The following is a 12,936-nucleotide window of genomic DNA, read 5'->3' as shown; positions in this document are numbered from 1 at the left end:
TGGCAAAGAAGAGACGAATAGTAGTCATCTTGGCTACATGAGAGAAAGTGTCACAATAATCAAGACCATAAACCTGAGTGTAACCTTTTGCAACAAGCTGAGCTTTGAGCCGATCAATTTCACCATCAAGGCCAACTTTAACTGCATACACCCATCGACAACCAACCGCCTTTTTTCCTGGGGGAAGGGGCACCAGTTCCCAAGTATTACTATGGTCAAGAGCCTGCATTTCTGCAATCATAGCTTGTCGCCATCCAAGATTATCAAGTGCTTCTTTCACATTCTTGGGTATAACAACAGAGGACACTGAGGATAAAAGAGAAACATAGGAGGGCGACAATCGATAATAGCTTAGAAAATTATAAATGGGATGAGGGTTTCGAGTGGAACGAGTACCTTTTTTGAGGGCAATAGGCCATGCTGAATCATTTGCACCAGGAGGCGTGGGAGGAGGTGACGAGGGAGAAGAATTTGAAGTAGGAGATTCACCATTGTCTTGGGGAGGTGGACTATCCATTGGGGCCCTGTGTGGGATGATCTCAGTATGTGGAGAAACATGTGTAGAAGGATTGTGATCAAGACTTGGAATGACAGAGACAGTGGAGCTATTTGACTCAGCCATTGGAATAGGAAGGACCTGCTGAAGGATAGAAACATCCTGAACAGATGGAGAGAAGTAAGGAGTCTGTTCAAAGAATGTGACATTGGCAGACATGTAATACTTCTTAGTTTCAGGAGAGTAACACCGATATCCTTTTTAAAGTCGAGAATAGCCTAAGAAGACACATTTGAGAGCGCGAGCGGAGAGTTTGTCTAGACTTAGAGACATGTCATGAACAAAACATACACAGCCAAACACTCGGGGAGATGTATGAAAGAGAGGATCATTAGGAAACAAAATGGAGAAAAGGGACTTTATTATCAAGAGAGGAGGAGGGCATCCTATTAATAAGATAACATGCAGTTAAGATAGCATCCCCCAAGTGATGGACAGGAATATGGGCACCAAGCAAAAGGGTACGAGCAGTTTCAACCAAGTGTCTATTTTTTCGTTCTGCTATACCATTTTGCTGTGGTGTATGAGGACAAGTAGACTGATGTAAGATACCATGGGAACTCAAGATGGCAGAAAAGAAGGATGAGAAATACTCTTTTGCATTATCACTTCTTAATATTTTGATTACTTGACCAAATTGATTCTTTATTTCATTCAAAAAGGATGTAAAGATAGCTAACAATTCAGAACGATTTTTCATAAGATAAACCCAAGTACATCTTGAATATTCATCAATAAAGGTAACAAAATATCTAAAATCAAAGGAGGAGATACGACTAGGTTCCCATATATCAGAATGGATGATGGAAAAACTAGAATTACATATTGATTGAGACCTTTTAGGAAAGGAAGATCTAACATGTTTTCCTAATTGACATGACTCACATTCTAAGGTTTGGAGACCACTAAGTTCAGGACACGTCTTTTTTAATTTGGACAAATGAGGATGGCCAAGTCAATCATGTAGCACTTTAGGATTAGGAGCAGCAACACAGGACACCCTTGGACGAGATCCAAAATGGTATAATCCGCTAGCTTTATATCCTTCTCCAATCTGTCTCCCCGAACTACGCTCCTGTATAACAAAAGATTTATGATCAAAGGTTATTGAACAATTCAACATTTTAGTCAACTGGCTTAAGGAAATTAAATTAAAAGGACAATTAGGAACAAAAAGGAATGAGTTGAGATTGAGGGAGGGAGACAAAGAAACATGACCGACTCCTTTGGAAGAAGTTTTAGATTCATTTGCAAGGGTTATGAAATGAGGTTTTTCTCGAAAGGAAATAGATGAGAACAAAGAGGTATTACCATAAATGTGATCAGAAGCACTTGAGTCAATTACCCATGAATTTTGACCTTCCATAGATTAAGAAACAACGCACGCTGTTGATGTATTGAGAGATTGAGATGGTTGTGCCAAGCTGTTAGACTTTAACCTTAAACACTCTTGATATTCATCGTCAGAAAACATAGAAGCAATATGCTTGTTTCCATTGATCAGCTTTTTCAGTAGGCACATGGCTTACATCTCGCTCAAGGTGCTCATAATGCCCTTGGCCAAGGAACCACATTTCAACGGCAGCAGACCATGATAGATACTTTTTTCCATTTAGCTTCTCGGAGGTAATTGATGGACTTCCGGAGAAGGAAAGAGTACTGCCAGACGCCATTTCTGAAGAAGACGAATAGTACTAGCGAGGAACAAGAAAACCCTAAGGGTTTATACGAAGGAAACTATGACAGTGATGGACGACGGTGTCCGGCAACGGCGGGCGGTGGCCGACGGCGATGGTGGCCGGCGGTGGACGGTGGCCGGCGACGGCAGACGGTGGCGGGCAATAAAGAACTGTGGCGTCGAACATATATATATTACGAGACAAAAACCATAGCGGGATCGACCCGCTCTGATACCAACTTAAGATTGAAACTGTAAAATAATTCTAGAGGGCTTAATTGATCTCTCTGAAAATCTTATATTTATAAGAATAAACTGATACACAAGTACATAATAAATAGGGTAACCCTAGACACAATATAATCATGATAAATAGGGTAACCCTTGACACACTATAATGATGATAAAATAGGATAAATATCCTAACAATTGTATTAAAATTTGGTTGATTAATTGAGTGAGAGTCACCGCTTCAAGTTCTGAAATATGAACTCAAAGACCCCAAAGTGGGCTTTACTTTATAGGATGTCTTCCTAAGAGTGACTGAGACCCTTTTTGTCAATTCAATGTTTGTTAATTCTAGAAAATGTCTTTACCTAAATTCTATGTTTTAATTTTATTTCAGTTTCTTTCTGTTTCAATATTATTGTTTCGATTAGAATTTCTTTTCAGATTTTGTATCACTACTTCTCTTAGGTAAAATTAGGATTTTGTTCATAATTGATATTTGGGTTGTGAATTTTGTTTTAATTTCTTTTTAGTTTTAAAGATTCTCTTAATTGCACTAGTTTGGTTCTGTTAGTTCAGATTACATTAGTAGAAGATAGATATTATGCATTGTTTCTTTTCCATTAGTTTTACTTAGATATTAATTCTTTTAGTTTCTCTTTTTAGATTCCAGTTGATTTTTCTTTCCCCACCTAGTTCTAGTTTTTTTTAGTAAATAAATAAAATAGGTTTTAATTCTACAATTTCTAAATTTAATAAGAAGCAAGTCCTTGGATTAGACCCTAGGTTGCCCCTATACTACAATATTGGGGAATTTAGCTTTGTTGAGATTTTAGGCGACAAAAAAATCTGTTCAACACACACCATGTTTTAATTATGTTTTAAATGCAACTCACATGGTCAAATTGACTTTTGAGAATGAGAATTTGATTTTTGTTGAGAGCACTCCAGATACATTTCTCCTTGAAAGTCAGGCTAGAGAGTCTCAGGGATTCGCCTCTAGCCACCTTCCAAGCACACCCTCTTGCTTTCATTTCTCCATTTCCCATTTCCCATGGTGCTTCCATAGATAATTCTCTCTCCTCTACGCATCAGTTTTCCACCTCTCCGCTTCACCTTTGTGGCATGTGCATCAGTAGAGCCACTTCATCCTCGTGCATGCATCATCAGCGCCTCGTCACATCCTCATTTACACGCTGCTACTCATTTAACCACATTCATTTTCCACAATTCAGAAACCACATCTTCTGTATTCGCGAGCCAATTCCTTCAACCTTAGATCTCTCACTCACGTCTTTGCATCACAACCATATCTTCATTTTGCTCTCGAGGTATCAATCCCACCGAACCATCTCTTCATATTATCTGCTTCCATGAGAGAACCCGAACATCGCCTTCGCTAAGGTTTTCTCCTTCTTTTCGCATTCTCCTCGATTTAACCGATTAAACTCGCTTTTGCTTCGATTAAACCATTTTCCTCCATTTATTCTTCATTTCTACTGTTTAATCTTCACTTTCCACCAATTAATCTTTGTTTTGAACCCATTAATCGGTTTATTATAGGGTTTCTCTGTCAACCTAGGGTTTTAGGGTTCTTCGAGTCGAATCCTCTCCGTTTTTGGAGTGTTTCTTGTTTCCTAGGGTTTTCTCGAGTCTCTTCGGATTTCTCTCTCAATCTAGAGCTTGTTCTTAAGTTTTCGTCATTTCCGCTGCGCTACTCTTCGTTGAGGAAGCTTTGAGGAGGTCCGAATCTCCCTTGCGTAGCTTCAGGAGGTCTCCTCCTCAAGCGTCTTCCATCACCCATGTGCAGAGAGTAGATGATGCCAGTTGCTTCGATAGAGGTCAACGGTAACACGTGCAGAAGATCTTGTGGACTGGAGATGAGATGTGAAAATGGAGAAGACGATGGATAAGATAGAGGTGGCAATCACTAGTACAAAATAGGCTTTTTTAAGCCTCCTAATTTAAGTCTGTTTTCATAATAACAAACTTAATAAATATGCAGTGGTACTTTTGTAAGTAAAAATCCATATTTTAAGTTTGTTAATTTTGTCATAGACTTAAGTTTTGATATTAAATCTGTTAAAATACAAACATACTTAATTTTTGTATCTATTAAGTTTTTTATCAGACTTAAATTAATTTTTTATGTCTTTTCAAATAAAACAAGACTTTAATTTATGAGTTAAACCTAAATCCATGTTTAACCTAATTTTTCATCACAGAGCACATAACACTTCTTCCTCCACTTTATCTTTCTCCAATTTCTCCCTTCCTGCGCCTCCTTCACACCTGCTCACACCCAACCCCTTCATCTTCGTGTTAGATCTCTCTGCTTGTGTGTCCTAGGTCACACATGTCATAGCCGCCGCCTCGCAGATCTTCTCCCCTCCTGCACTTGCCGTTGTCGTCGTTCTCATTGCCTCCATCGCCTCTCGCATCACCTTTGTCGTCGCTGCTCGGTTCTCGCGTCTCCATAGCTTGCATCGCGTTGCATCTGCTCGACAACGGGTGGTTTGATAGCAGCCCGACAATGGGTGGAAACAGAGATGCCCACTTATAACTCGCTAGGATAAGCTCTAACCATGACTCTGATACCATATTAGAAAGTGAGTTTTTAAGCCTAACTCAACTCCACAAAACCGGCTTGTAAGGTAAGGTTTGCACCTCACTGATATATTATAAATTGACATTTTCTATAGTCGATGTGCGACTTCCAACAAATCACAAAGATTTCAAAAGTGTTGAAGAGAAACTAAAAATCCTAGAGGGCAAACAATACTAAAAGAAAAGAAAATAGAAATTATAAGAGGGTTAATTAAGTCAAGTGTTAATAAATGATATATTTCTGTTTTAACATAACACTTGTAACACTTCTGTCCTTTTATAAAGAATAATAGTAGGATGATATATACTTATACTCAATTAACATATTTTAAAGATAAAATAATCATAAAAAAAATAATTTTTTGTATTTTTTTAAAATATAAAATAAAAAGTAAGAAAAAAAAAATATTATATGAATGTAAAAAATTGTGTGTTAAAATATTCTTATTTTTATTTCTCTTATTGTAAAATCGTGTCTTCTTATATTATTCAAATGAGATATGCCACATGAATCCTTCAAGTCCAAAAACTTCCTTGCTTTCTCTAATGTTCCAAAAAATACGTTACCCATAAGTAAGCAGCTCCCCCTACAAATCTTATATACTTCCACTACTTAGCAAAATAGTCTCATTAATCCATGCTATGATGATATGGCAGTCCTGCATAACTTTACCACTGCTAAATCCAAATGTCGTCTATATGTCATAGCATCACATCATTCTATATGTCTACTTCAGACCTCCAAATATGCCTCTGCCTTGCATCCACAATAATATTCAAATCATACTAAGTTATTCCTATCTCTCCAAAGTTTAATTTTAATTAAAAACATATAATTTAGTGAATATGATATTTTTGTTATGAAAATGTGTATGTTTGTTGAAGAATTAACTTCAATTTAGTCTGATTTTTAGAAAAATACAATTTAGTAACTATAATAGTTTGGATTTTCAAAATAAAAATAATAAATTAAACTCGTAAATAGTGGAGTTTAAACTATTATAATTAATTAATTTAGTCATATTTTTTTTAAATAAATTTATAGTTTTTTTTAATTCAAATTAGTTTTTCTCCCATAAACAACCCATAAATGAACTAATTTAATTTATAATTTATAAACATGAATTTTTTTTATGTTCTCTTTTGAAACAAGTGTACATTTGATTTAGATTATTTTAGAAAAATGACATTTTTCATAAGATAATTTAAAAGAAAATATTTCAAACATTTTCTTAGTAAAAAGCGAAACCTTTTTCATTACGAATCACACCTCCCTCAAAAACAATATTAATTGATTCCTCGTCACATATACAATCTTAATCACTCTTTACCCATACCAATCTTCATTAACAAAGAAACATACTGCCTTAATTTTTATTACTTTATAATCTATAGGCCTACACTTTACAAATTGGCAAATGTTTAGTCCCCTAGAAAGTATTAAGAAAAAAGATAGTAAATTGTTTAAGTACTCCATGCACGAAATCTACAACTATATTTCTGATACGCTGAATTCAAAGGTTAAATAACTGGCCACCCCGTTGTTTCGGGCTGCACATCCAAAACGGTCGGTACTTCACGCCGGCTGAAAAAATTTACTGAATTGTAATAATCTTGACGACCAACCATTCCCCCTAACTTATTTTGTTGCTGCACCACCAAAACTGAGCCGTCAAAGGTAGAATCTGAAGACACTAACATGTCTGCTACAGATCCAAGTTCTGGGTACTCCATCCAATCATTCATTCCATAGAACATTGAAGACTCACTCTCGTGGCGTCTACCCACCAAAATCAAATCAAAGCAACCTTCGAGTGTTCTAATCACACCAACCATTTCAAGACTATCTCTCACAACTTGTTCTTTGAAATCATGTCGTTTCATTTGGAGGTAGCTGATCATAAACTTGTGAACTATTTCAGCATCAGGGTCTCTTATGATCGAAATTCTACTTTTCTTGCGAGGTTCTGTTATCCTAATTACAGTGACACTTACATTGGGGTGATCTGCTATGCGCATTGCATATGCCAATGCTTCACGGTCATCTGGCCCTTCTATAAATACAACTGCAACATTATAAAAGGATAGAGTTGTTAGAGGGTTGTTGCTAACAAAACTCCCGCGTTCAACTAAGATCCCAACGGAACAAGGTGCGGTTCTCAGCAAATGGCGATTCAATGCTTTAATGGGGTTTGCTAATTCTATAACCTCATTTGTTCTAAATTGCTTGTGAAAAGGTGCAATTAATATGGATGCTCTTTTCTCTGCAGCCTGCATGCATATCTCATCGTGCATTGTCTCATAAGGGGAGATACATGTGTAGACTTTCACCTTCACGCTTCTGCTGTGTTTCTGATATGATTTAAAGGCATTTATTATGTTCACTGAATGATTAGAGCGCGATAGATTGCTGCTGCACTTGAGTTCATGATCTATCAAAAGTGGGGCTGTTCTACCTTTCAGTTTAAGCAGGTGTAGAACATGGCAGTAAATGGGACTTTCAACTCTGGAGTTAGATATTTCTAGAAAATTGATCATGGATGTAGTGTTTTCCTCACAGTGTATGCATGCAATGATCGGAAGTTCAACGTCGGGAGGAGAATGCTCAATGGTTCTCCACCTTGTTAGAGACAAGTAACTTTTAGATGGGTCATACAAGAATTTGACTATAGGGTTGGAAGCTGCTGTCAACCATATTAAAGCTATCACCATTTGCGTGTACGCTCTATCATCTATAATCTGCAAGACACGAAATTTAAATTGACTATTAGGAAACAGGTGGAAAATTATTCAGCACATCATTAATTAATGTCATTGCACCTGTATAATTATCTCTATACTAAAGAAGATCCTTTTCAATCCCTAGAAAACATCTCTTTTAATCTCTGTTCCCTTAGGTTCTTTTGAAGGAGTTTACCTAAAAATACTAGGGAAAGAAAATGTTATTTATAAAGTAAAGGCTTACACGAAAGGTTTGTAAACTTTGAAAATGCACCAACTGTGAGATGCCTTGGGCACTAAGGATGAGAGCTAAGGCGAGTGCATCAGTGAGTGGCATCTTGCAATAGAGTGAGGGCAAAACGACTCCTGCAAGCTTGGCAAAGAAGTTACCTAAGGCCACAAGTTGTACAACTATGAAGTCATCGAAAGAAATTAGATCGTAGTTGAATCTATTACTGGAAGTTAAGAAGAACAAGGGCAAAAGCAGTCCCGAGATGAAGGTATCAAGCCTCTCTACCAATGCTGATCCAAGAGGTGGACCTTCTGGCACTGCTAGGCCAAGAATCAATGGTCCAATCATGTAGTGCTCCCCAATGACCTCACCAAATAATGAACACCCCAACACCATGACATAGATGGAAACTATATAGGACTCTTTCACGGGTTTCCCTTTGGGTGTCATGCGTATCATCCATAACATGATAGGTCGACAAATACACAGGATGACAAGCAGCAGTGCAATCAGACTGATGCTACCGAATGAAAAAGATTTTGCTGTGTATTTTTGCATAGATTTTGTTCGGTGCGAGACTACGATGCCTTGCCACAACGCACTGAACCCTCCATTTATCATAGATGAAGAGATTGCTAATCGACCAACCTCGGAATTTAGGAGCTTAAAATCTTGCAATGCACTGGTAGTGGCTTGAAAGGAACCAGTTGATGAGAAAGCCGCAATAAAATATAGGGACTTGTAAACCTTTAAATCCGGGGTCAAATATTGCTTTAGAATATAAGCTGCACCTAAGCTAAAAAGGAGTGGGAATACACAAGAACATAAGCCAATGGCCAAAGTCTTTTTCCCTGTTCTAAAAACTAAACGTGGTTCTACTTTCACTCCCACCAAGAACAGAAACATCATCACCCCGTAACGAGAGATTGCGTCAACTATGTAGATAGATCTTGCGGAGAACAACTTTTTAAGGTTTGAAGCTTTCCCCAAAAATGATCGTCCCGTTAGCAACCCTGCCTGAATACATGCATTTCCATAACCAATATCATGTAAAACACAACATTAAAGGTGCTTTAAGCATTGTTATCTGATCAAAAGTATAGTTTATATTTTGATAATCTGCAGACTAAATTTCAGTAACTTTACAGTTATAAATACATATGATGATATTACCAGCACATGTGGAATGAAGGTAGTCTCCCCGAGGGGGACAAGAAGAAACTCCAAGAATAAGGTGGACAAGCACGCTATGGAGGCCTGTAAAATGATCGATGTTAGCGTGTAGTTTAAAGGGTTGTCGTTGAAGAACATTCCTTTGGGAAAAGGTTGAAACGATGTTGTATTTTCGCAAACCCATAAAGTTTTGTTTAAGGACATTTTGTGACCTATAGAGACAGTTCCAGCAAATCAACCATGATTTGCAATGAATATCCTATAATAATTTGAGGGAGGTTGTGGAATTAAGAGATGGAAGAGAATGAAGAAGAAGGGATAAAGTCAAAACCTTCAAATATAAACCTGTTTTGTTGACTTATTTAGAAGATGAAGATTATGCACCACCAACTTCTTCAAAAGTTACTGTGATTATTCATTTCTAGCGGCAATGCTGAATTGCGGATTGGAGACTTAAAATTAGTTTTGTTTTGTGATTAATTCATGATACTTTTGGCCGTCAAATGGGTGGTGTTGACATAAAATGGTACAAAGCCATTTAATATCACCTTTTATAGGCAATTCATTAACACATATTCCCACTAAAATCCCATTAAGAGATCTACAACATCCAATAAACGTAATCTAACACAATCTCTTTTTCATATTGTAAATATCTTTTAATTTGATTAAAATTGTTAAAATGATTTTTATTTTTTAATTTGAATATTGTATTCATTTGAGGGTTCAAACCGAGAGGTTTAAAGAAATTTTGGATCAGACAGGTGTAGGCAAGAGATGAGACCGAGCGGTTTATATTAAAATGAGAGTGATATATTAATGAAAGTTTCAAAAATTCGTTCCATTTTCTGAATACAGCTATCTCTCTCCAAAACTTTTACTCTCTTCTTTTCTCCTCCTTCTCTCTAGATTTCCTCAATCTCACTTCATCTATTTAACAATCAGATCCTGCCTAAGCAATCAGAGTGTCAAGAGCTTTCTCTTTCACCGATCGGTTTAGTGTTTAGATTTGGTAAGTTTGGTTCCTTTAATTCTTGTGAATTTCTGGAAGTTCTGGCACATGAAAGTAAGCCTTGTTGTTTGCATGTGTTCATGAGTCTTCTCTTCCTCTTTCTAACTTCATTTTCTAGCGTTCGGTCTAGTTATAGTTTTCGGTCTTGACCTAGTGTTCGGCCTAGATAAAGTATCTAGTATAGTTTAAGTTCTTGGTCTCACACTAATACTCGATTTGTATTGATGTTCGGTCTTAACTACATTCGGCCTCTAATGGACCTCATCTGTTAATACTATTTCGGTCATGTTTTAGTATTCGGTCTAAGCTCTAAAGTGTTCAGTCTAAGTTATAGACCGTTCAGTCCTGTTCTTTGGGGTAGTGAGAAACCGTTCAGTTTCCAACGTACACAGCGTGTTCGGTCTTGCATGTGGTTTCCATTGTTGTTTGAAAACTTGTTTAAATTCAGTTATATAAACATGCTATGTATGAATAATGGAGTGGATGTTTTTATAAAGGATTATGTTTCAACTGGTATGAAAGAGAATTCCAAGGAGGAATGTCTTAGTGATTGGTTATCAAAGTGGTGGTAAAGTATGAATATGGACAACGAAATCCACGGCATTCATCCTGAAATTCTAATGATTACCAATTCTCAAGTAGAGATGGGTAAGTCATCTCGTGAGAATAGCAGGAGGCCCTAGCCTAGGGGGGACCTACGGTGAGTGATAATGGACTAATCTCGTGTGGCAGCTAATGAGTTTCCAGTTACTACACCCACGAGTGCACGAACGGTCATAGCTACATATTCATACTAGTTCGGACGGTCAAGTTAAAGTGGTCGGTCAATATGTGTTTATATGCTTTATACATATGTATGATTATCTGATCTGTTTGTTTGAATCGTATGCTCACATGACTATTAAATTACACTAGCTTACCCTTCTTTTTTGTCTTGTATATGTTGTTCGTTCAATATTTCTTCTTTGTAATGACCATCTTGTGTTTGTGAACAGAGGATGGCGAGTGTTCTCTGGAACAGGCGCTGGATGGAGAGGACCCATCTGCTTAGACTAGAGTCGTTTGGTCATATGTAATATTTTGTAGGGACCGTTCGGTCATGTATATAGTTTTGTATTAGGATAGAATTTTGTAAAGTTTTAAATTTATGGTTATTTTAGGATAACTGTAAGTTAACTTTATTTCCAAAAACGGTTCTACATTATTATTATTATTATTATTATGTGGTGACTCTTATATATAGTTTTCAGCTATATTTTTGGGATGTTACATCAACAAACTGTCTAAATAGTTTATAATTCAAATTGAATCGAACACAATATTTTTTGAATTTAAATTTCTTTTAAATTGATTAAAAAGTTTTAAAATAATTTGCATCCATTAATTTCAATATATTTTTCATATGAGGTTTCAAACCTGCAAATAACTCATGGCCCTAAATCAACCCAAATACCGATTTTGTTATTATTGTACTCAAACCTAAACCAACATTTTCAAAAACTTGGACACTTCTTCCAGTACATCCCGTTTTTCTTCTGCACCCCCATAAAATATAACATCTCCATTTTCCCTTGATTAAAATAACCAAAAATTCTAAATTATGGTTTCATTCATACTTTTTCCTTCTTTCTTCCCTCTTCATAAATGGTGCCTGTAAGCTGCACCAACCTTTATCATTTTTGTTGGCCATTCTGGATTCACATATCCATCCAAAAGGAATGATAAAACCTGCAGCAATTGGCACAAAAATTGAAAAAAAAAGCAGCATAAGAGAGGTTTATGTTTTTGTTTTCTTCAATCCTATTTCTTTCTTCTTTAGCCAAAATGAGAGTGAAGAAGAAAAAAAGAAAGCAGCAGAATGTGATTTTTCTCTAATGGGCTTTTATTTTTGAACTTGCATATGAGAGTGAAGAAAGGAAAAATGGAGTTGCAGAAAAAAGAAACCTCAAAACTGGTATCCTTTTACCTACTAGTGGGCTTTTGTTTTTCAATTTGTAAATAGAGTTGCTCCCTCTACCATACAAGTGCTTCCTGCACCTCTTTACTATATTTTTTACTCCAAAAATATTCTAAATCTCCCTGCACCCCTGTACCTCCACGCTCCTATACCAAAGAAGGAGTTCCGCTATCCTTGTTGGAGGGATGTCAACATCCATGGGCTGCAAATATACCCCTCTCAAAGTTGACATGGCACTTTACTTTTAAATTATTATTTATATTGTTTTGCATTTGTTTAAATTAGAATATTCTTTTAATGTTTAGACTGAATAGATTTAACCGCAACAACTTGTTACTTATTGGGTTTGTTAAGTTCAATTTTGAGAAACAAAAATGATAAAATATAACCAAAGTTAAAGAGTATTTTGATTACTTAATATTAGATAATTTTAGATTATAAGCTAAGAATTTGAAACTTTTATTTTCATAAATGTTATATATATATATATATATATATATATATATATATATATATATATATATATATATATTTATTTATTTTTTCCCAACTGTGGCCTTTTTTCTCAAGTTGATGGAGAGTTTATTTTGTTACCTTTATTTTGAAAATAAGAGCCGTGAAAATGAGTCATCCAGCTCAATCCGGTTTCGTCTATCACGAGTTGGTCATTTAGTAAGTCAACTCAACCCGATTCATTTATTAGCAAGTCAACAAAATTCGAACCCGGCCCGACCCACCACAGGTTGGTGGGTAAACGGGTTGGCTCACTGGC

At 36.3% G+C, this 12,936-nt stretch overlaps 1 protein-coding gene across 1 annotated transcript; it reads right to left on the bottom strand.

Moving 5' to 3' along the window:
- Positions 1 to 6,317: 6,317 nt before the first annotated feature.
- Positions 6,318 to 12,363, bottom strand: LOC108336653 (cation/H(+) antiporter 15). Its single transcript, XM_052880719.1, has 4 exons — positions 12,301 to 12,363; positions 11,876 to 11,935; positions 8,035 to 9,039; positions 6,318 to 7,808 (listed from the first exon to the last, which is right to left on the bottom strand). The coding sequence occupies exons 1-4, from the start codon at positions 12,361 to 12,363 to the stop codon at positions 6,591 to 6,593; spliced, it is 2,346 nt and encodes a 781-aa protein (XP_052736679.1). The 3' UTR covers positions 6,318 to 6,590.
- Between the last annotated feature and the right edge of the window lie 573 nt (positions 12,364 to 12,936).

Source organism: Vigna angularis, chromosome 7, assembly GCF_016808095.1.
Source record: "Vigna angularis cultivar LongXiaoDou No.4 chromosome 7, ASM1680809v1, whole genome shotgun sequence".
Lineage (NCBI taxonomy): Eukaryota > Viridiplantae > Streptophyta > Magnoliopsida > Fabales > Fabaceae > Vigna > Vigna angularis.
This window is presented reverse-complemented; position numbering and strand designations above follow the sequence as displayed.